The following is a 24,117-nucleotide window of genomic DNA, read 5'->3' as shown; positions in this document are numbered from 1 at the left end:
CTATAGAAACCAAATCTTGTTGTTCTAGTTCCTAGGAGTGGTTGTAAAACTATGCACTGGCCAGGAGGGGGCAGCAGCGAGCCAGAGACCACCTGCACTTACCAGAGCTCAAGGCTCTTTACTAAGAGCTGCACATCCCAGACCTGGGGAGGCCAGAGTCTGGGACAGCTGCAGGGGCTGCTACATACATCCTCTCATACCAAACGTGTATACACACACACACACACACACACACACACACACACATACACACATACACAGACCACCCACAGAGGAGGCACAACCACAGGTGGTAGGTCCCTCATGTTCAATTGGGGACCCTATTATCTCCTGTCCAGGCCATAGCTCCTTGGGTCACAGTCAAGGATAGTCTTTGTTTTTTTAAACTCTCTTTTTCAAAGATACTGACTTAGCGAAGTCACACCCAGAGCTGGAAGCAAACAGGAACTAGGATCAGGGTCTCTCACACCTCAGACCACAGTGAAAGCTCAGGAGACCTGGGTCCTCGTTCTGGCCCTGCAGCAGTCCTGTTGGTATGACCTGACTTAGACAGGTCTGAGCCTTGGCTTGTTGCTCTGTAAGATGGGAAAGGGCCAATCCCCATGGAAAGCCACACCTCAGTTCCTTTTAGGAGCACTGTGGTCCCCTTGGCCTCCCTTCGCCTGGCGACCTGCGGTGGGGCTGGGGCTCTGGTGAGTAGTGTTCATTACTCACGCAGTGGTTGGTTCCCGGGTTGGTTCCCTTGCTTGTCAAGTTCAAGACAAGCAGCTTGTCAATTGACTCCTTGAGAGACTCACAAAGTACCTGGAAGAAGCCACAACACAGAGGTTCAGACAAGTTGAAAGGTCTTGGACTCCCCTGGGTGAATGAAACAGAGGGAAGAAATTGTGGCAATCTGGGGCACAGCTGGGCCACTTTGGAGCAGGTATGTCCTTGGTGACCCAGCTGTCTGAGCTGCTCTGGGGGCGGGGTAGGGGACAGACAGTGATAAACAAATAGACAAAATCTCTTCACAGCCCAGGAGGAAGCCTGAGTTGGGGGGAAGAACAGAAATACTTTTCTTTAAATCTCTTTTTTTGTCCTACCCATCATGGAATTACCGTCTTATTCCCAAAATTCCAGAGTTTAGTGGGTATGCTGGGGCTTTGGGAAGCCGAAACAGTGCTGAGGCTTGTGGGTCCCCTGATGCCAGGCACAGTCACAGTTCCCGTTGGAGAATCCGTGGGCTGTGGTGTCACAGAGGAAGAGGGTGAAGGGCTAGGAGGCATCTGGCTGCCAGACATGGGGCTGGCCGGCACCTGGCTGGCCGGCCGCATGCTGGAGGCCTGCTGAGTCCCAGGTGACAGGTCCACTGGTGCTGTAATGGAGGAAGCAGAGTCTGTGAGAGGTGAGCTGTACCCTCCAGAGGAAAGGACAGGCTCTTCTGGCTTTAGTTCATGCAAGCTAAAGCCACCAAGCAGGCTGTGAAGATGAAGAGACAGAAGTGATGCCACAGGAACCAGTACCATTTTACAGGACAGGTCAGACTGGATCAGCTGGACTAAGAACCAAGCCAAAGAAGTCACAACAATGGTATCTCTGGCCATAGCTAACATTCACCAAGCACTACGATATGTGACGTTGAGGATACTTTCCTAGAGGAAGGGACCATCGTTATCCCCATTTTATAAACAAGGAGACTGAGCCTTGGAGGGACTTCGCCTGAGACCATGTGCCAATGGGCGGCAGAGGGGTATTTGAACACAGACTTGTCTACCTCAGAGACCAGCTCTCCCTGCAGGACACAACCACTGTCTCCCTCTGTGGCAAGTGGTGAAGTCTTTCAGGATGCCACCATGTCGCCTGAGCTCCTGGAAATGCTGAGTCTCAGGCTCACACCCAAAATTCTGGTTCAACAGAACCTGTGGTGGGTCACGGTTTTGAGGCTCATGATCCATCAGTACAGTCTGAAATTAATTTACTGGGCTAAGACCAGCACTTTAAAAATAAGTTAAAGGAAATGGAACAGAATAAAAAAAATCAGAATGTACAGCATATAGTGAATCCTAGTTAGTCAAACTTTGCTTGACTGGTGTGTGTCATGTGTGTTTTTTGGATTATAGCATAACATTCGAGTTCCTGTGCTTCTTATGGTGGGCTGCCATCAAAAGGGTCCGAGAAGCACTGTTCTAGAACCTTCTCACACCCTGCCTCCACCACCATGCAGTCTTGCCTGTGGATAGACTGCTGGCTTGTTTATGTGCTTGACTGGGCAGGACAAAACATGGAACTCTCGTTAGAATATGTGCACTGTTGGCCTCTGCTTACCCCTGAAACGGGAAACCAGGTCTGAATGAAGGTAGAAGATACCAGATGTTTCACTGTCAGCTCTACCTTCATTTTTAGCTAATCAGATGTACGGGGGCGGGGAAGGGGGGAGCCCTGAAGTGTTTCTTCTTGCTTGGAAAAACAAAAATAAAAACAAAACCACCAAGGTCTTACTTACTTTGAGTGGTGAGTGTCCTCTGGGCTGTGGGGGTGAGACCAGAGTCGGGCAGAAGGCCTGAACTACTGGAAGGCGTGGTGGAGCTCTTCTGTCCCTGAGGGGAGCTCCCAGAGGGCACAGCAGTAACACTAGCCAGTGGGTTAGAGCTTCCTGTACTGGGCAGTGAAGGGGCATGAGTGGGTGCTGTGGTCTTCAGGGGTAGATCTTGAGATGGAGAGGTCTCCAGTTGGTTTTGTGAAGTGGACACGGGGTGTGTGGTAGCAGGGGTGCCACTGTTGCTTGTGTTCTCAGGCGTGGTGGAGGTGGTGGTGGCGGGATGGCCAGGGCTCCCACCCTGTGAGTCCACGGTAGTTGTAGCAGCTGTGTTACTCGGGTCAGGGGATAGAGTCACAGAGGTGCTTTGCTGAGGTGAGCCTGTGAAACCTGCAGAGCTGCTTCCCAGGACTTGGTCTGTCTTCAGTGAACTGGAGAGCTCTGTTGTGGAAGTCTCTATTGGAGTAGTGGAAACTGAAGATGGGCTTGACTGGCTTGAGGAGGCAGGAGATTCCGTCACAGGTTTTGTAGGAGTCTGTGTTGAGGCAGTTGTGCCAATACTGGGCTGGGATGCTGGTGACAAAGACAACACAGAACCACATCAGGATATCAGGTGGAGTTTCATTACCACTTTGTTCCTGCTCCCGTCCCTACATCTGCCTTGAATGCCTGGGTTCTTCCTGAGTTCCAGAGCCCTCAGGGAAGGAGGCCGAGAGGGAAGGGAAGACACAGGGACACAGGAAAGGGAGCTCCACAGAAGGGGAGGACAATGCCAGCTGATTCGGCCTCACGGAGTCTGCAGGGGCCCCCACCCTCTCTGCCTGGCCCACACACACCTCCTCAAGTCTGTCCACAGCTCCCCTCCTCCAAAGCTCCAGGGGCAAAGGCCCCATGGTGATTCCATGGACTGATGCTTGCTGAGCTGGCCTCGTCCCACTGCGGGACAAGCGGGTGCCAAATGGCCTTTCCCAGGGAAGTTGCAAGCAGCAAAAGAAACTGTGATAAACTGGGGTCACACAAATGACTGTGCCATGTGGGGCTGTGCCAGGAGAGTAGGGCACAGAGTACCCGGGGTCTGTTCAGCATGGTGGCTTCACCTGGGGTGGCAGGGGGGGGTGGTGGCAGGGAAGGAAGGACTTTTATTGGTTTAACCAAATGCTGAGTGACAGCACTTTTGTATGACAGGTCTTGTGTTGGAGCCTGCAGATACAATGGTGAAAGACACAGAAAACTAAATGTCAGGTTTTGGTGACTATAGGAAGAAAGTGAACAAGGAAATGACACCCAGGGCAGGGGAGATAGAGGGAAGGAAAGACTATTAAACTAAGTCCTGAGGAAGACAAAGAGAATGCTGTAATGTGGGCAGACAGTCCCCCAACAGAGGGAATAGCATCTCCAAAGGCCCCGAGGTAGGAAAAGGCCTGGAGAAGATATGTGTGCATGGAACATACGAGGGAGGGGGAAAGAGAGGCTCAGAAATGCAGGAACTTCCATGTGGGGAACTTCTGGTTCAAACCAAACATTTCAGAGAGTAACAGAAGGGGTCACTTAAAAATCAGATGCAGGGCTGGGGATTTAGCTCAGTGGTGCTGTGCCTGCCTGCCAAGCGCAAGGTCCTGAGTTTGATCCCTGGTACAAAAAAAAAAAAAAGATGCAACAGCTGAGCCTGGTAGGCTAAAGTAGGACTGCAAGTTTGAGCCCAGCCTGGGTAACTCAGCAGCTTAGCAAGACCCTGTTTCAAAATAAAAAGCACAAGGGCTGTAGCTCAGCACAAAGGCTGAGTTCAATCTCCCGTACCACCCCCCAAAAACCAACCAAACAAACAAACAAATAATCATATTTAAGCCAGGCTCAGTCATGCATACCTGTATTCTCAGTACTCAGGAGGCTGAGGCAAAGAGATCACAGATTCAAACCCAGGCCTGGGCAACTGAGTGAGTTCAAAGTCAGCCTGGACTACATAGCAAGAGCCCATCTCACACAAACCAAAGTATCCTAAGTAAAATGAGACTTTAAGTTCAAAGGCTTAAATGTTTAAAATTTTATTCTAGCTGTAAACACAAGCCATGGATGACACTAAAGAAAGGAAGTTGTATAGGCTGAGAAACCCTAAGCTTCCTTGCTGCTTTGGGGTCCTGGGAGGTTGGCGGGAAAGAGCCTGCAAGCAGGAAGACAAGCTACAAGCTGTCAGTCAGAAGTCACGGAGATGAGCTTTCGATGGGCACCTGTGGACGCTAGGCATGCTGGGGATGAATGGAGGGTGGAGTCAGGGCATGGACTGCTTGCTCAGGCAGCACGTGGGGGAAGGAGAGAGTCTGGCAGTTCTGATTCCTGGTTTTCCACCTAGAGCAGAAGGGAGGCCAGGGTGGGAAGGGATGTTGCAGCCCCAAGCCACCCTCTGGCCAGGCAGCATCTACACATGCCTCTCTGGACATTTCCTTACCCCGAGACTAATGGCAGCAGAGGGTGCCCCTATCAGGGGCTGAATGTGCAAGTCTCACCCATGGCGAGCACAAGCACCACACGCTGAGTACTCTCCGTCCAGCTAGGAGACGGATGTTGAGGATCCCAGTAGTGAGGGGGCCTGTTCAAGGTGCCCAGAGTCACCCAGCAGGCGCAGCAGCTCCACAGCCCACCAAGGGACCCTCCATGTGGTCTCTGCCTGGCCAGCTACTCTGTGAACTGGACAGTGTCCCAGTGTCTTACACAGAGGTTCTGTTACTAAGAAGTAGAAGTTCATATCGAGTAGCTAGGGGTAGCAGGGTTTCCAGGATTAGTGATAGGGCCTCACTGGGGCCAAAGACAGTCAGAGCTCTATTTAGGGGACAAGATTCTAGTACCTAGCTATAGATTGCCTGGGGGTTGCCAGGGGGCCCCTCCACCCCTTTCTTTGCTCTTTGGTGTTTTTTTTGTTTTGTTTTGTTTTCCCGGCAATAAGGAATTGAATCCAGGGCCTTCATACTAAGATACATCCCTAGCCTTTTTTTTTTTTTTTTGGTACTGGAGATCGAACTCGGGACCTTGGGCTTTCGAGGCAGGCTGTGGAACCACTGAGCTAAATCCCCAGCCCATCGCTAGCCCTGTTTATTTTGATACAAAGACTCACTAAGTTGCCAAAGCTGGGCTTGAACTCCTGATCCTCCTGCCTCAGCCCCCCAGAGTGCTGGGATTATAGGTGTGCTACCATGCTCAACTGTACATCACAAAGTAATGGTACTTCTTGTAATTGATGGATTATGGTGTCTTGTCAAGAGGTACTTGATTGCTGAGGGAGGTATCAATATGGCTGGGGAATTAGGGAATTCAAGGAATGAGGGGTGGGATGGGTACTTTGTACTGTAGTGTGGAGCTGAAGGTGGGGTTTCTCCACTCTGGAACTACTGACACTTTGGAATGGATTCTTCTGTTGTAGGAAGTTATCTTTGCATTATAAGATATTCAGCAACATCCCTGGCAAGTAACACACACAAAACCCTGCCATCCGGAACAACTAAAAATGTCTCCAGTTCCCCTGGGGAAGATGAGCTACTACTCAGTGAAAACTACTGGCTTAAAGAAAGGGGGGGGAACAGTCAGTCACAATGGTGACACCTGTATCTCCAGCTATTTGAGAGGTTGAGGCATGAGGATCTGGGAAGTTTGAGCCCAGCTTGGGAAATTTTACAAGACCCTGTGTCAAAATTAAAAGGGGGGGGTGGTGGTGCTGAGGATGTCACCCAGTGGTAGAGTGCCCCTCGATTCAGTCCCAGGTAGTGGGGAGAGAGAGACCTCAAATTCCTAAATCCTTCTATCAATGTCCAGAATGAAAACAAGACTTTCTAAGATGCGCTAAAGGAATCTCTTGTTTGCAGTTGAAGGGCTGAGAAAGCCAAAAGTTGGACTCCACAATTGCCAAAATACAGTGCTGACTTAATGCATAAACTCACCATGCCTCTTATGTAGAAATGGGAATTGGTGGGTGACATTTGGGAGAATGAAGATAAATGAGACTACACATGAATCGCCAGCCCCAGTGGAATTCACTTGCCACAGACCCAACCACTGCTCTGTCTGATGAGGCCATGCCGACCTTGCTCAAGACGCTCAGGAACTCACCCTGAGTCACTGGCACAGAAGCTGGACCTCCTCGGTATTCCTACCATTCTTCATTAGATTCCAGTGTGCCCCAGGGGTACAGATACACAGTCTGACCCTGGGAAAACATTTGTGTGCTAAAAATACTTACAAATATCTAGCAAATATGTACAAGGGCACTAGGTCAAGGAGGGATTCTTTCTATATTGCACTGAATTTGCCAATGTGGGAACACACACCAGAGATTTTACATTCAATGTGCAGGTTCACGCAGCTAGGAGCATTCTGGTTGTTTTCTTAGTTGGTTGACTACAGCCTGAACATTAGACAGCTGAAGCAATGGTTTGGATATGGTCTGAACCCCAGAGGTTCAGACCTCTGAAGAGGTTGCCAATGCAACAGTATTGAGAAGTAGGAGGAGCTTTTAAGAGGCGGGGCCTGATGGGAGATGCTTGGATCTTGAACACCCTTCATGAAGGGATTAATGTTGGTCTGGTGGAGCTGGTTAGTTATCACAGGAGTGGGTGAGGTCCCCCCAGAGAAGATGTTGTTGCAGAGGGAACCTGGCCCCTCCCTGTCCTCTTAATTCCCCTCTTACCAAGTGATCTCTCTTCCCTATGTGTTCCTGCCTCATGCCACCATCTGCCAAAAGGCCTTCATGGAAAACTAATGACACGCTGTTTAATCTTCCTAGCCACCAGAATCATGAGCCAAATCAACTTTTTTCCATTACAAAGTAGCCAGATTCTGGTATTTTGTTATACAACAAAAAATGGACTTGGACAGTAGAGTTGCCAAAAATTCCCTGGAATAGCGTATAAGAAGAAATCCTAAGAACTGAGCAAGAGAAACATGAAGTGTTTATCCTATATGACCTGCTCAATACACTCTTAACTTTGTCTCCTGAGAAATGTTCAAATGCCACTCCCTTTGCAAGGCTTTAAAATATTCCATTTCAGGGCTGGAGATTTAGCTCAGTGGTTCCACTGTCTGCCTCGAAAGCGCAAGGTCCCAAGTTCAATCCCTGGTAACAAAAACAACAACAACAAAAAATCCCATTTCATGAGTTCTAGGATACACATCTGTCATGTCCCCAAAATGAGCATGTATTATAAGTGACTGCAGATCACAATTGGACAGTGGTTTGGGTTTTTTTCTAAGTGACTGATAAAATAATAGCGCATCTTCTAACTGATGGTGTCCAGGGTGGTGGTGATTACCTCTGGGATGTTACTGGGAGTGCTGTTCCCATATTGTGAGCTCCGCTGTGCCTGTTCCTTACCAGCCACCTATGTTGGGAGGAAATGCTGCTGACTTCACGGGGGTTGGAGGTGGTGGTGGAAGCCAACTTCCGTGGGTGGTGGAGGCAATATTCGAATTGACTGTCTAGGAAAAGGGGATGTGTATGAATCCATAATGGGCAGCCACTCCAGCACGGTGATCAAAACAGTCCTCCAAAGGGTATTTTGAACAGTGGATAAGAAGTCATGTGCTCTTAAGGCTGCAAATATGGAGCTCTCACTAACTTCCTAGCTCCAAGCCCAGCAAACCAAGACCTATGTTGAATGACAACAGAGAATGCAGCCACTCATCCAGTTCAGGCTCAATGTTTTCTCAACAGTTACCTTCAGTGAACTGCATACTCCTTGCAAAAGGCTGCTGTGACAAATGCCTACCCACTGGGTGGCTCAACACAGCACAAATGAATTCTCTTGTGGTTCTGGAGGCTAGAGGTCTAAAGTCAGCAGAACCATGCTCCCTATGAAGACACTGGGGAAGAATCTTTTCTTGCCTCTTCCTAGCAATTCTTGTGCTCCTTGGCTTGTAGCTATATCACACAATGCTCTCTGGCTTCATCAACTCATGGCCTTCTTGCCTGTGTATCTCTCCCTTTTGGGGGTTGAGGGTGCCGGGAAGCGAACCTAGAGCTCCTGCAGGCTAAGCATGGACCCTATCTACACCCAAGCCTCCCCTCTTATAAGTATACCAGCTGTTGGACTTAGGGCCCATCCTGATCCAGTATGATTTCACCTTGACCTGATTACATCTGCAAAGACCGTTTCCAAATAAAGCCATGTTCACAGTACCAGAGCTTAGGACTTAAACATTATTAAATCCCCTAATCTGCTCCCCTATAACCTAGTATGAGAAGCGGGGTTCTCAGTTGCAAACATTAATAGTCAACTCTGCTTTAAACAGAAAGTGAATTTATTAAAAAAACAGGGGTCAGGGATTTAGCTCAGGGGTGCTGCTGCCTGCCTCAAAAGCGCAAGGTGCTGAGTTTGATCCCCGGTACCGAAAAATTAAAAAACTAAATTAAAAAAGGTACTTAGCTAATAAAATACTTGAGCTGGCTAAAGTACCAGGCTTGAGTCAGAAGCAGCACCCAGGCCTCTCCTGCATGGTCTGGTGAGGCCATCTCTCTATAGCACGGAGCAGGGGCAACTTCTGCCTGCAGCCCTGACGCTCTGAGGACTGGACATGGACACATTTCCTACCAATGCAGTCCACAGGGAGGCTGTCAGTATGAGTTCCTTCCATTTACTTGCATGACTGGGCACCACAGGGGCATCCTAGGTCCCATCCATATTCCTCCCTGTTTCATTATTTTTTTTTTAAGGTTTTTTTTTTTTTTTGGTACCGGGGATCAAACTCAGAACATTGCACTTGCGAGGCAGGCGAAGCACCCACTGAGCTAAATCCTGGCCCCAAAGTCTGTATTTTCTTTTTTTTTTTCTTTCCTTTTTTCCAGTACCAGGGATCAAACTCAGGACCTTGTGCTTGCCAGACAGGGGCCAGCACCTCTGAGCTAAATCCCTGGCCCTGTTTAATTATTTAGTAGCATGAAGTGTTCATGGCATGACAAGTAAATCATGCACTTAATGCTCCTGACTCAGCCTTAGAGAATTCTGTAGGGGATCCCTGTGCTCAGAGGACCGTTGTGGTGGTGAGGAAGACATTCTGAGTCCATGGACAGTACTGCTGATGGAAACAGGGCAGCTGGAGCCATGTGCAGACCAAGGCATGTCTGCTTTAGTCACCTCCCTGAGCCAGGTATGGTGATGCATGCCTGTAATCCCAACACTCTGGGAAGCTGAGGCGGGAGGATTCCAAGCTGAGCCTGGCTTGGGCAATTTAGTGACACCATGGCCACTTGGTCATGAGCCCACAAAGCAACCATCATAATGAGCCACCTGGCTCCCAGAGCTTCCCCTAGAGAAAGACAAGATATCCACCCACTCCGTGAATATCCAGCAGGTGTGTCTGTGTGCCTTCTCCTCTAAACTTCCAAGCACTGATTCTCCATTCCTGCTCCTTCTGAGTTCCTAACCACTGCTTTAAGTCTTTAGCTACTGGCTATGAATCTGTCACACCCCACCTCAGTGTAACCCTCCTTCAAATCAAGGAAATGCCTAGGAAATGCGCTATTCAAAGTCCTGATCATGGGAAAGTTTTCCACCCTTTTAGGGTCTCTCCTTAACAGAACTGTGATCCTATAGCTTGTCGACTTTTGGCTGGCAGCAGCACCTTTCTCGAGTCATCTCCAACCAGCTTGACATTCCTGCTCAGTCAGCTGATCACAGGGAACAAACTCTGGGACACTGTGACCAGGGCTGGGAGAGGAGCAGCGTGCTCGGAACTGGCAGGCAGAGGCTGTGAGGCCCGCTTGATTTCCACCTGTCTTTCTCTAGGACCTGCTCAGCCCTAGTTCTGTATATGTCTTCAGTTTGATAATGGAAAGTGAAAATCAAACCTAAAGAAAATATAGTAGGAAGAAAATAATGATAGAAATCAGGCAAGCCTTGGTGACACACACCTTAATCCCAGCTACTCCATTTGGGAGAATGAGGCAGGAAGACCAAAACTTCAAGGCCACCGGGCAACTTAAAGAGAGCCTGGGGGGGGGGGGGGAATGTAGCTCAGTGGCACAGAGCCTGCCTGGGAAGTGTGTGGTCCTGAGTTCGTTTGCCAGTACCAGTAAGAAAAAAAGAGAGCCTGTCTAACAATATTAAAAAGGGAATGTAAAGCAAGTGTGGTAGTGTACACATGCCTGTAATCCCAGCACTCTGGAAGGCAGAGGCAGTATTACAACTTCAAGTCCAGCCGGAACAACTTACCAAGACTGACAACAAAAAAGGGGGTGGGGTGGGTGGTATAACTCACTCCTCCCTGGGTTCAAGCCCAAGTACTGCCAAAATACATGCATACATACATAAATGAAATATCAATCAAAATACAACAGCAAATATCAAGAACATTAAAAATTTGATTTTGGGGGGCTGGGGATTTAGCTCAGTGGTTCCGGTGCCTGCCTTGCAAGTGCAAGGTCCCAAGTTCGATCTTCAGTACCAAAAAAAAAAAAAGAGAAAAATTTGATTTTTTTTTTTTGAGATGGAGTCTCTATGTTGCCAAGGCTGACCTCAAACTCCTGGGCTGGAGTGTTTAAGTGATCTTCCGGCCTCAGCTTCCACATAGCTGCTACTACAAGCAGATGCCATATCACGCCTAGCAAAAAAAAGGAAAAAATGAAAACAAACTTATTTTTTGTGGTGCTTGGGATTAAACCCAGAGCCTTTCACATACTACACAAATGCTCTACTAATGAGCTACATCCCTGACTCAAAAGTTGATTTAGGACCAAGGCTAGTAAAATGATAAGCTATTTGGTGATGTTAATAAGAGGAACAATTCCAAAGGTATAAATAAACAATGAGGTATAAAAATAATATTTAAAGCATAGGCTGTTACAGACAAATGCTGATAAATTTAAAGCAGATGAGATTTTCTTAAAGTGACTCAGAAGAAATAGAATAATTTATCCTACAGTCCTAAAGAAAGTGAAAAGGTAATCAACTCTTTCCTCATATATAAACTCCAAAACCATATTCAAGGGTCAAATAATTCCAGCCTTACACAAACGTTTCATAGCAGGCTGTTCTGCTATAATGTGTACGTAAAGGAGTCTACATGTGACACTCCATCGACAAAACATGAAAAGTGCAAACCAAGAAAAAGACCCATACATTTGGCTTCATCAAAGATATGAACTTCACCAAAAGAAACTATAAGACTTACAGTTTCAGCTAAGAAAAGTAGAGAGCTGGAAAGAACTTCACTCTGCTCTTAACAAGAAAAGAGCAGAGAAACCAAAGTCATGATGATGGTTCTCTGGCCCAAAAAGGAATTGAGGTCCCAAGGAAAGCTACCATTCTCAACACCAGAGGCACAGGGTGACTTCAGGAAGAATCAACCTGAGCATTTGCTTTTTAGGAATATCCAGGTACATTTTTGTGTCTGTCTGTCTATCTATCCATCCATCCATCCATTATCCATTTTGTGGTGTTGGGGATCGAACTGGGGGCTTTGTGGATATTAGGTAAGCACTTTACCACTGAGCTACACCCACAATCCCAGGTAAATTTTTAAATAAATAGCTAAAGGCTGAGCATGGGCTAGTGTGAGGGGAGCTGTGGACATTGAAAGGATTCCAGAAGGAAGCCTTAAGAAAGTGCTCCCCGTGGGTGGGGCTGGCTGGGGAAGAAACCAACTAATGCTGGAACTCCACACAGCTCCAGGTCCTGTATATTCAAGAAAAAAAGCTTTCAGGTGGCACTCGACAAAACTTCCATTCTAAAGGCACTGTTGGAAGCCCCACTGCAACTGGGGAAGAGAACAGAAACAATAAAAAAGCTTGTTAGAGGCATTAACATCTAACAGCGCTGGTGAAGGCCACACTTTCACCAACAAGTTCCCACTGCCTTCAAGAGATTTAATCAGAACCTCAGACAATGTCCCCTCTTAAGCTGCACAATCCTGCAAAGGCAAATAACAATGAAATTCTGCTGGTAGAGCAGGAAAAAAAAGACCTACAGCCAAGCAGGGAGACAAAGGTATTACTGAAGAACTTTGCAGGCTCTTGTAGACTGATGGTATCCACAGCAGTAACACATTTTAAACCCAATCCCTGATTAGACTAATACAAACCCTTACACTAAAGACATAGCAGAAGAAAAGTGCTATGGTTGCCATAGGTAACCACTAAAGAGCTTTCTGTCTATGGATCTATTCTGGACATTTCACGTAAAATGTTATCAGTGGTCTTCTGTGACCAGCTTCTTTCACTTAGCTTAGTTTTTAAGTTTCACTTTTTACTTTTATTTTCAAAGTTCATCCATATTGTAGCTTGTGGTAGTACTTTATTCCTTTTCATTGCTAAGCAACATTTCATTGTATGGATCTACCACATTTGGTTTATCTACTCATTCATTAAAGAATATCTGGTTTATTTCAGCTCTTAAGCTATTATAAATATTGCTGCTATGAATGTTTGTGTACAAGTTTTTATATTAACATGTTTTCCTTTTTATTGGATAGATACCTGGGTGGAACTGCTAGGTCATATGTTAACTTGGTGTTTAGCATCTTGAAGAACTGCTAAACTATTTTCCATAGTGGCTGCTCCATTTTACATGACAACCACCAATGTTTTGTGGATCCAGTTTTTCCACATCCTCACCAACAATTTCATCTCTTTTTCATTATAGCCACCTTAGAGAGCATGAAGTAGTATCTCACTGTGTGTGGCTTTAACTTTCACTTCCCTAATGGCTAACCAAACCCAGCAATATATAAAAAGGACAGTACATCATCACTAAGTCAGGCTCATCTCAGAGACAGCTCAGAATCTGAAAACCAACACAATTCACCACATTAACAAACAAAATATGAAATACCTTATAATCATCCTATTCATGATTTTTTAAAAAAAAAAACCCAAGTCTCTCAGCAAACCAGTAATAGAAGAGAACTTCTCTGACCTAATAAATTATATTTTCTATAGCTAATGTCAAACTTAATGGGGACAAACACTGTACAGAAATCCTAGCCAACTCCATACGGGAGAAAAAAACCTTTTAAAACTCAACAATAAAAAGACAATTCAATTTTTTTCAAGGACAGAAGATCTACGAGGAAAAAAAAAATGCCCACGATATACACTTGACAAACATAAAGTGATGCTCAACATCATTAATCATTAGGCAAATGGAAATTACAACTACAATGCAGCTGTGCAGGACAGTGCACACCTATAACCCCAGCATTCTGAGAGGTTAAGGCAAAGGCTAAGGCTAAAGGCTACTGCAAGTTCGAGCCCAGCCAGGTCAACTTAGTGACTTAGAGATGCCCTGTCTTAAAATTTAGAAAATGAAAAAAACTAAAAGGGCTGCAGGCATAGTTCACTCCAAAAGCCCTAGATTCAATGCGTAGTACCACAAAAATAAACAGAAAAAGAAAAGGAAAGGACAGCAAAAAAACCCTTAAATGCAGTATCATCTTAGAGCTATTAGAACAGCACATAAACTGACGGTATCAACTGCTAAGTTGGAACTCTTAAACATGTCTGGTAGGGATATTAGCTAGTACAGCACTTGGAAAATAGTTTAGCAGTTTCTTTAAAGTTAAACATACCATCACCATATGACCCAGCATTTCCATTTTTAGGTATTTACACAAAAGAAAATGAAAACTTTTGACCACACATAAACCTACATGCAAATGTCTATAGCAGCATTATTTGTAATAGCCCAAGTTACAAAGCACCAAGATATCCTTCCACAAGCGGGTGCATAAGCAAAGTTTGGCACATTCATTCAATGATTATCCAATAGTAAGATGTTTTGATTCACGTAACTGTATAGATTAACCTAATATATACATTTTAAAAAGCAAAGCCAAAAGCTACGCAGTGTTTGATTCTGCTTATGTGATATTACAGAAAAGGCGGAACTCTAGGGATAGAAAACAGATCAGTTGAGGGAATGGAGGAGAAGCTGCCTCCTTCACTCCCCATTAGGTTTTGTTTTTTGGTTTTTTTTTTTTTTGGTACCAGGGATTGAACTCAGGACCTTGTGCTTTCGAGGCAGGTGGCAGCTAAATCCCCAGGCCACCCATCAGGTTATTTTAAAGACAATGGAATATATGTGTGTTTGTGTGTTTCCATGTGCATGTGTGTGCGGTGCTGGGCTACCAGATACAAGATCTGCATTTGTTAAAACCCACTGAACTATACCCACTGAACTATACACCTCAAAGACTTAGTTTTACTTATGGCAAATTTAGAAAGGTAATCAATGGGGATGTTTAGGAATTCCCAGGATATAATGGAGACTATGAACACAAGTTTAACTATATTAGATACCAATGTATAACATAACCTCTCTAAAGGGTGTGGGAAGCAAGCATGTGATTTTCTCCAAAAATGAGAAGCCTGGCTCATGTTCTCTGTAATTTAATTATTTGTTCAACCTTGCAATACAGGTAAAGTTGGCTTGAAGCTGATTACCTAGATATACCCTTGAGAGAAACCATCTTACTACTGTACTTAAAATGCACTGTGTGTATATAGGTCTTTCCTTAGGTTGCAGTATTCATTCACGTTAATACGTTTCAAAGGAATTAAAGAAGCAAGCGGGATGAGGAGGAGGCCAGACTAGAGCCAGAGATGCTTGACTGTGAACCCAAGGTGTATGAACATATCTGGATTTATGATAGAAATAAATGCAGATGTGAGTGCTCACATAGGAAAGTACACAGAAGTGCCTTTCCTAGCTGTCCACTGACAGCATCTAGAAACAGTGACAAGCCAGCAGTGCAGAGTACACAGAGTGCCTGGTTTTCTCCAAAAAATGAGCTGGGGGTCCTGGGGAAATGGCTGGCTCTAGTGCTAATGTAAGGAAAAAGTAATAGGAGCCTGGAGCATCTTTTTTTTTTTTTTTGGTACCAGGGATCAAACTCTGATCCTTGCATTTGCAAGGCAAGCGGCGCAACCACTGAGCTAAATCCCTGGCCCTGGAGCATCTTTCTTAGGATGCCAGAAAGTCAGGAAGTGCTCTTGGAAAAGGCAAGTCCAGAAGGCACAGGCACCCACCTGAAAGAGCTAGCTCCTGATGCCAAACTTGGAACGACTTAAACAAAATTTTTTAAAAATCAGAGCCAAAGAATAGATTTCCACGAGTCCATTCTGATAGATAAATGAATAAGTAAATAAACAAGGGAGAAGGAACATATTGTCTTTACAGAAAGAAGTATTCCATAAAATTGTAGACAACCTCCTCCAAAACTTTTATAACAAAACAACAGATGAATGGATAAAATGTGGTGTTTACACACAATGGAGTACTATTCTTCCACAAAGAAGGACAAACTTGAGTCATCTGTAGGAAAATGGTTGCACCTTGAAACCATAATATTAAATGAGATAAATCAGACACACAAGCTGAAATATCATGTTGTTTCTGGGGCCAGAGATTTAGCTCGTTGGTGCCGTGCCTGACTCACAAGCGCAAGGTCCTGAGTTCAATCCCCGGTACCAAAATAACCATGTTGTTTCTCTTATATGAGAAACCCAAAGTATAAATAAAGAGCAAACTAAAAGACAGATGTTAGGAAGCAGGGAGACAGACCTTTCTCAGAGCCGAAGGGGATCACGAGGTGGAGGGAAGGAGGGAAGAGGGGAGGGCAGAGGATGAGAAAAGGAATTAAGATGTGCTGTGCACATGTACCAACTCCACCCAGGGAATGTAAGCATTATATACTGCACAGATGTACTAACAAAAAATAAATAGATGTTTGCGCCCTGAAAAAAGGGGAAAATCAAGAAAACTAAGGCAAAGACAAAAGAAAAAATAATCCGAGAGAAAAAAAGAGATGAATTAACTATTTCACAGAAAGGAGGGCACAAATAGCATGTGACTATAAACAAATGTTATTAATTAGAGAAATGGAAAATAAGATAAGAAATTAGCACTTCATATCCACAAGATTGTAAAAAATTTTAAGTCAGACAATGAGTATCAAAAATATGGAATAGTATAAACTGGTACACACACTTTGGAAAATAACACAGTGTTATCAAGTAAACTTAGACAAAATAAAGTTAGGCACAGCTTTCTAAATCCACAACTTTCAACTATAACACTAGGTGTTTACCCTAGGGAGATGCATACATGCCTGTAAGTACTTTTATATTGGAGCCATATAGATAGGAAGCAAATGTTTATCTACAGTAGCATAGAAAAGTAAGTTGCGATATTTGTGTAGTGGAATGCTACAGCACTAAAATGATGGGCTGTGTCTTACTTTATAAGCATTAATTCATTTCATTTTTTGTTTGTTTGGTTTTTTGAGACAGGGTCCGGCTATGTAGTTCAGCCTGGCCTTGAACTCACAGCAATCCTCCCGCCTCAGCCTCCTGAATACTGGGATTACAGGCAAGCTCCACCATACCCAGCCATTAATCAATTTTTTTAAAAAAGCCTGCAACCAGGCATGGTGGCATAGGCCTATAATCCCAGGACTCAGAAGCTTTATGCAGGAAGATCTTGGTGAATTTGAGGCCAGCCTAGATTATATAGTGAGTTCAAGGCCAGCCTGCACTACATAGTGAGACCCTGTTTTCAAAAATGTCTGCACAATAAAAGGCTAAGAATACTTACTTGATTCCATTTATAATGTTTCAAAATCTGAATTGAATAATACATATTTTTATGGGCAGAAGCAGAAAATATTTCTAATACTTTACAGAGAATTTAACAATGAATGTAGGATAATAGTTACTCTAGGAAGAAACAGAGAGACCCAATTTTTTTTTGTTTTTTTATTTTCCTTTTTCTCATGCTGGTGATTGAAAGCAAAGAGCACTGAAAGCTGTATCCTCAGCCCTTATTTTTTTTATTTAGAGACAAGGTCTTACTAAATTGCCCAGGCCGCTCTTGACCTTATGATCCTCTTGCCTCTGTCTCCTGAATAGCTGGGATTACAGATGTGCAACACTGTGTCTGGCTTGACTTGTGGTTTCAATGGGCATAGCACAGATGGCAGCTTGACTCGGGCTGGCTGAGGAGGGACCGAGCATAGGGAAGTGCATGTGCAGGTGTAGATGACCACATCAGATGTTAGGCAAGCAGAGAAGTGTGGCAGCAGTTGGAGGGAGCTGATGTAGACACAGCTTCGGTTTCTTTGTGAAGCAGGAGGTAGCAGCATGGATAAGGATGCTCCCATTTCTTTTTTTCTTTCTTTTTTTTTTTGGTACCAGGGATCGAATTCGGGTCCTTGTGCTTGCGCAGCAGGTGGCAAAACCACTGAGCTAAATCCCCGACCCTGGATGCTCCTATTTCGATGGAGCCTGTTTATCTCTCTCTGCTATTTCACAGGGTCCTTAAAATATAGAGGGAACACACTTGGGCTGACTCAGAGCACACGGTGGGCCACTTCCAGCTTTCAAATGCCAGGGAAGGAGATGCCAGCTATGCACATAGGTACACGTGTCATTCTACTGTGGGGAGATTTTACAGAGACAGTGGAAGACTTCCAGCTTCCAGCTTCTGTTTCTCAATAAAGTCCAGATGAAATCAGATGCAGAGCTCTGGGTGTAATGAGTCAGGAGCAGAGATTATGTGAAGGCTTGAGGAAAGGGTGTGAAAACTCCTGTTGGAAATAGGCCCTGGAAATGTAACTCTCAAACTTCAGTGAGCATCAGAATTCCCTACAGGACCTATTAAACACTGGCCTCTGGGCCCAGCCCCATGTGTCTGACTCAGCTGGTCTGAGATGGAGCATGAGAATTTGCATTTGCTCCAAATTACCAAGGGACTCTGCTTGCTGTGCTTGGAGGACCACACTCTGAGAAACGTCCTAGAAGGCAAATAAAAGCTGATAGCCAGGGAGTATTTGGCGCCAGACTGAGACATGGAATCATGAATTTAAAAAGAATCCAATCAGATCGAGGGAGTATTCTCCAGCAACATCCAGCTGCTTGGGATCTGTGGCGTGAGCAGGGTGGAAGAAGGGGGTGGCTTGAGGCCAGGTGTCAGGTGTGGGCTGGAATTGTGGACCAGGAAAGTGCAGGGTGGGGGCCGGGGATTTAGCTCAGTGGTTCTGCCGCCTGCCTTGCCAAGCACAAGGACCCGAGTTCGAATTCCTGGTACCAAAAAAAGAAAGTGCAGGCTGGATAGAAGGGGAGTAAAGCTCACAGACAGAAAGGCCACTGCCCGGCTGTCTCAAGTTCAAACTGCAATACAGGCACACAGTCTGCCCTTCATAGCCACAGCTTCCACATCCTTGGATTCCACCAAAGAAGATCATGCCTGGAATCCCAGCAAACTGAAAGGTGAAGGCAGGAGGGTCGCAGGTTTAAACCCAGCCTGGGCAACTTAGCCTCATAGTGAAAATGAAAATGACATGGGATGTAGCTCAGTGTGAAGGCCCTTGATTCAATCTCCAGTACCACTAAAAGTACCCTAAAACTGTGTCTGTATTGTGTGTTGTTATTACTCCCTAAACAAGATAGTGTTACAATTATTTGCACAACATTTACATTATATTGAGTATTCTAAGTAATACTCAATGTATTGATGTGATGATTTAAAGTATATAGGAAGATGTGTGTAGGTTCTACGCAAATACCGTGCCATTTACGAAAGAGACTTTAGCATCCTTAGATTGGCAAGGGAAGGATCCTGATCCAATCTCCCGCAGATCCCAAGGAGCTGGAATGTGGGCAGGCGGAGGTCTAAGAAAGGAACATGAGCAGCCCATTTCAGAAGCAGAGTGTTCTATGTGGCCATCAAGTTCAGGCTGGGAAAGTGAAATGGTGAATGGAGTAGAGATAGAAGGAGTCAGGAAGCAGAGGCCAGGCTGTTTCACCGTTTCAAGTGGGTCCAAAGTCACCGAAGATGAGAATGAACTGAGACACATGAACTGAGACACAGGGGACACAGCGAAAGCTCGGAGAGTGATGGAGCGAACAGACGGCAGCAGACACTGGGAGGAAGAAGACACCATGGTCCCCAGTGCTGAAGGCCATGCTAGCCAGGCGCCTGTTCCCTGCAGCGGGTGGAGGATGGGAGTGGGAGAAGGCAGACTTCAGCCTCCACCCTGGAGAGAGGTGAGGGCCTGTTTCCGCCTATTCCCAGCCATTTCCAGACCTGGGACTGGCTCTCGACTATTAATAGCAGGAAAGGAAGCTGGAAAGAATGCCCCAGGAAGAGGGCGTGTGGAAGACAGGCAGGAAGGCAGCGGGATGGAGGCTCCAGTCCTGGACACTCGTGTCTGCCTCTCCTTCCTCACTCACCCTCAGCTCTCTGACCCCAGCTGTCATCTCCGTGGAAATGAAGCCAAAATCTCCCAGTGGGGAGATGAGGCAAGACCAACGGATGTCTTCCTAGACCATAGGCGAAGGATGTCTGGCTCCAAAACCTCAGGCAAGCCATCTTCCCTCTTGAAACACAGCTGTCAAATGGGCCCACACGATCTCTAAGAACCCTTAGGATGAGGACGAACTTGCCTGAGCAGGCCGCTGTGGGAGCCTGCAGAGGGCTTGTATAGGCCTCCTTCGGGGTCCAGGTGGGGCCCTTTCCAGGTGTCACCCAACCTCAACATGCACTAGAAGCCCCTTCATTCATGGGAGGAGCTGGCAGCCATCGGGAAGGGCATGGTGTGACACTCTTAAGTCCAGCCAAGCAGAGGTCTGACCCCTGCCATCCCTCAGGGTCCCTCTTCCCTGCTTGGTTGCCAGGCCCTGAGTGGTAGCTGGGGAGGACTGTGGAGGAGAATGGGCTGGAAGAGCAGACTCAGCGAGGGGCCAGGGCCTGCTCTGGACACTGAAGTGCCTGGGCTCACTGCTGTCCTGGCCAGGACTTGCCCAGCCCCACACTGCCCGGCCCTCATTCAGCAAGACTTGACCCACCTCTTTGAGTCTCAGGCTTTGTTACTTAAGTCAGACCCCTCATCCAGGGGGCCTCAGCACAGTCTGGTCACCATTCCCTGCCACCACCCTCTTGCTTAGCTGATCATTCATTTCCTCCCATTCCAAGACCCTTCTGAAGGCACCCCTAGCCCAGTGTGGAGCTTCTCGAAGCTCTGTGCTCTGGGGCCAATAGTCCTATGCCCATGCCATATAAATGCTTTTCTGCTTCGGGCTTTGCTAAAGCCCTCACCCTGAGCCCTACAAGGTCATAGGCAGGTGTCAGTGTCCCAGAAGGGGGCACTTGATATGGGGAAGCAGCATCAGCCAGTGTGGGTGGGCAGAGGGCTCCCTGGGAGCCAGGAATAGGAACTGAGCACTGACTCAGTGACTTCTGCCAGGCAGTTCTGAGCACTTCCCAGGACTGCCCTGAGCCTGGGTAGCAGTAGGACCCTCTCTGCCCTTGGGGTCTCATTGGCTTCCTAGAGTTGCCATACGCTGCAGCAAAGGCTTCAGAACAGAGATGCAGAGGTCTGAAAGCAGGTGTCTGCAGGGCTGTGCCCACAGTGGAGGCTCTGAAGGAGTGTCCACTCCTTGCCTCCTCCGCTTTTGTGGCTGCTGGCATCCCTTGGCTCCAAGCAGCAGCACAGCCCAGTCTCTGTCTATGGGGCCATGTGGCTGGTCGCCTTCTGCTGTTTCTTTCTTTCTTTCTCTATTTGAGGAAGGGTCTCTCTTTGTAGTTCAGGCTGGCCCTGAATTCACTGTGTAGCCTAGGCTGGCCTTGAACTCGTGGAGATCCTCCTGCCTCAGCCTCCTGGGTGCTGGGATCACAGGCATGTGCCACCACGCCTGGCTTTCTGCTTTATTTCTTAGAGGAGAGTGTCACTGGATTTAGGGCCCGCCCATATAATCCAGGATGTTCTTGTCTCAAAATCTTTAATTTAATTACATCTGCAAAAACACTTGGTCCAGATAAAATAAAAATCACAGGCTCCACAGATTTGACTTCATGGGTTGCGGGGTGGGAGGGTCTTTGATTTGCCATAGGTCCCCATCCAGGAAACAGGGATAATGTCCCCAGGCACTGTTCCCTGTAACTCTCTAAGTGGTCCCCTTCTGGGGCTAATGGCCCCAAAGAGGGCCCGCTCAACTCCCTTGGCATAAGAAATGAAAGTGTCCCCCTCCAAATGATGCTGAAGTCCCACCCCCAATGTGATGGCCTTGGAAGGCAGGACCTTGAGGAGGTGATTAGGGTTAGATGGGTCATGAGCCTGGGGCCCCCACGATGGGATTAGTGTCCGTTATGGGTTAGGGTTTAGATCAAGAATGGTCCCCAAAGGCCTCATGTGCTCGTAGGTGGGGCTTTTGGAAGGTGAATGAATCATGGGATACAGCTGACTTGCTGTTAGGAGGTAGGGCCAGGTGGAAAGAGGTGGGTCATTTGGCACTTGGCCTGGAAGGGTCTATCTCCCTCCAGCTCCTCCCTTCTCTTTCTGCTTCCAGGCCACCTTGACATAAACAGCTTTCCTCCTCCCAGGCCTTTGCACAGTGCCCTTTTGCCCAGGAGCCTGCCAACCATGGACTGTGACCATGAGCCAAAATAAACCTCTCCTTCATTAAATTGTGGGCATTGTTATGTGTTCCAGTGATGAGACAAGTGACTAAGAAGGAAAAGAAACACCAGAGCTTCTTCTCTTAGCCATGTGAAGACACAGCAAGTAGGTAGCCATCTGCAGCCAAGGGAAGACCTCACCAGAACTTGACCACACTGGAGCCTGATCTCAGACTTCCGCCTTCCAGAGCTGTGACCAAATACATTCCTGTTGTTTAAGCCACCCAGTACACAGTATTTTGTTGTATCCTAACAAAATCCTACACAGTTTTGTTGTATCCTAACCAAATCCTGAGCTGTCTAAGACAACTGGTTCTGGGAGGAGGCAGCCAGCACGAAGGACAGGGTCCCCAACCTGCCCTCCTTAGCCCACCCAGGCTGCCTGTCTTCTAGCTGTGCACTGGCCACTCCCTGTCCCTTCCTGTTGGGAACTATGAGTCTCGGTGACTCTAGGCAGCAGGACAGCACCTGGGGGTATTGTCAGGCACTGCTCCTCAGCATTGCCTTTCCCAGAGGGGCCCAGAGCAGCTCCCGGAGGGGAGATAATTCCGGGAATTCTTCAACTCAGGGGCCATTCTGCCCTTATCAGCTTGTTTCAGCTGGCCTGCCTGGCACTCCCTTCCAGGGCGGGCCCATCTGCCTGTGTCCTGGGCAGGAGAGAGCTGCCACTGTCCAGCGTGTGAGTGAGACCACCATGGCTGGGACTCGAACAAGCCATAGCTCCTACCACTTGCCCCCTCAGGCCACAGTTCCTCATTCTTCCCATCCCCTATACCTGGGTGTAGGTATGCACCTACACATGATGCACAGCATCCGAGAGTACCCCAGCTCCAGTCTCCTACTTGTCCCTGCCTGGTTCCCCTGTGACTCACCCACTTCAGCAGTAGAGGACTGTGGGCAAAAGCCCAACCACCTGGCTTCAAGTCTGTACACTGTGTGGCCAGGCAGGGTCTTAACTCGTTCCTCAGTTTTCTCATCTGTCAAAGTGGGCAGGCAAGTTCTATAAGGAAGTAACTCATACTTTGAAGTATACTTGGAGCAATGCATTCATATAACAAGTGCTCAGTTAACAGAAGCTATGACTAACTTCCCAGTGAGATGTGGCCAAGGGAGGAGAGCAAGGTGCTTCCACCTTCCAGCCCTGTTTGCCCTTCCCACTTCCTGTTACAGAGTGGTGCTGCTGACCACCTCCTTCTCCATCCTAAGCAGCATGCACGCCTGCAAGGGCTGTGACAAGGTAAGGGTAGACATGGTTGTAGGACCAACTGCCTTCCCTCCCAGGATTCCTGAGGAAGTACCAATTCCAGGAGGTAGAAACATAGCAGCACCAGGGAAACTGTAGTCAAGAGGACACCCAGTGAGATAAGTCTGAATCTGCTGGTGGAAGAAGAGGAAATCAAGGGCTGTGCAGGCCCAGCACCAGGAAGTGAGTCCTCACCTCCTCAGAGGAGCCTGGAGGAGGCAGAGAAGGGACAGGCAGAAGGGCCTTCCTGCTGTCGGCCTAGGATTGCATCCTGACAGTGACCCCAGATTCCAGTCTTGCAGAGAAAGGCTTGGCAGCCGGAACCTTATCTATGAGAACTTTGTCAAGTCCCAGCGCCTGTAATCCCAGTACTCTGAGAGCCTGAGGCTATAAACTCAAAACAAGCCCAGGCAATTTAGCAAGGCTCTGTCCCAAAACAAAAAATAAAAAAGGCTGGAGCTGTAGCTCAGTATGAAGGCCCTGGGTTCAATCCCTGGTACCACCCTCCCCACAAAAAAGGTACAATTTAGGCTAAGGTTTAGCTCAGTGACAGAGTACTTACACTGCATATGCAAGATCCTAGGTTCAATCACTAACACTGAAAGTAATATAAAATTACAATAATAAAATGGTACACACACAAACATTAAAAAAGGTAACTAGCCAGTTCAAAACCACAGCAAGCAGATTCTCAAAGGGGACTCATCTCACCTGGTGGCTTTCTCTCAGGGTAGCATGTGGCTGAGGAAGAACATCTCCACTGGTGAGTGACATGGTGACACTAAAGTATAATGAGGGCTGCAAAACATTTTCAGTAAGACACAAAGACTCTGTCACAACTGCTCAACTTCACCATTGGGAGCCCAAAGGCAATCATAGACTGTCTGTAAATAACTGGGCATGGTATGGCTGACCTTCAATACAGG

The 24,117-nt window shown here is 46.9% G+C and overlaps 1 protein-coding gene across 1 annotated transcript in view; it reads right to left on the bottom strand.

The window, feature by feature from the left end:
* The window catches only part of Podxl (podocalyxin like), a 48,722-nt gene that overhangs the window by 7,772 nt on the left and 16,833 nt on the right, over positions 1–24,117 (bottom strand). The window contains exons 2-4 of the mRNA XM_087204421.1: positions 2,486–3,091; positions 1,101–1,357; positions 715–804 (exon numbers count right to left, since the gene is read on the bottom strand). Coding sequence (XP_087060547.1) covers positions 715–804; positions 1,101–1,357; positions 2,486–3,091 — 953 coding nt within the window. The remainder of the gene's footprint in view (positions 1–714; positions 805–1,100; positions 1,358–2,485; positions 3,092–24,117) is intronic.

Source organism: Heterocephalus glaber, unplaced genomic scaffold (assembly GCF_053883595.1).
Source record: "Heterocephalus glaber isolate CG9 unplaced genomic scaffold, H.glaber_assembly_v1.0 deba00000546, whole genome shotgun sequence".
Taxonomy (NCBI): Eukaryota; Metazoa; Chordata; class Mammalia; order Rodentia; family Bathyergidae; genus Heterocephalus; species Heterocephalus glaber.
The sequence above is the reverse complement of the archived record's forward strand: the minus strand, read 5'-3'. Positions and strand labels throughout refer to the sequence as shown.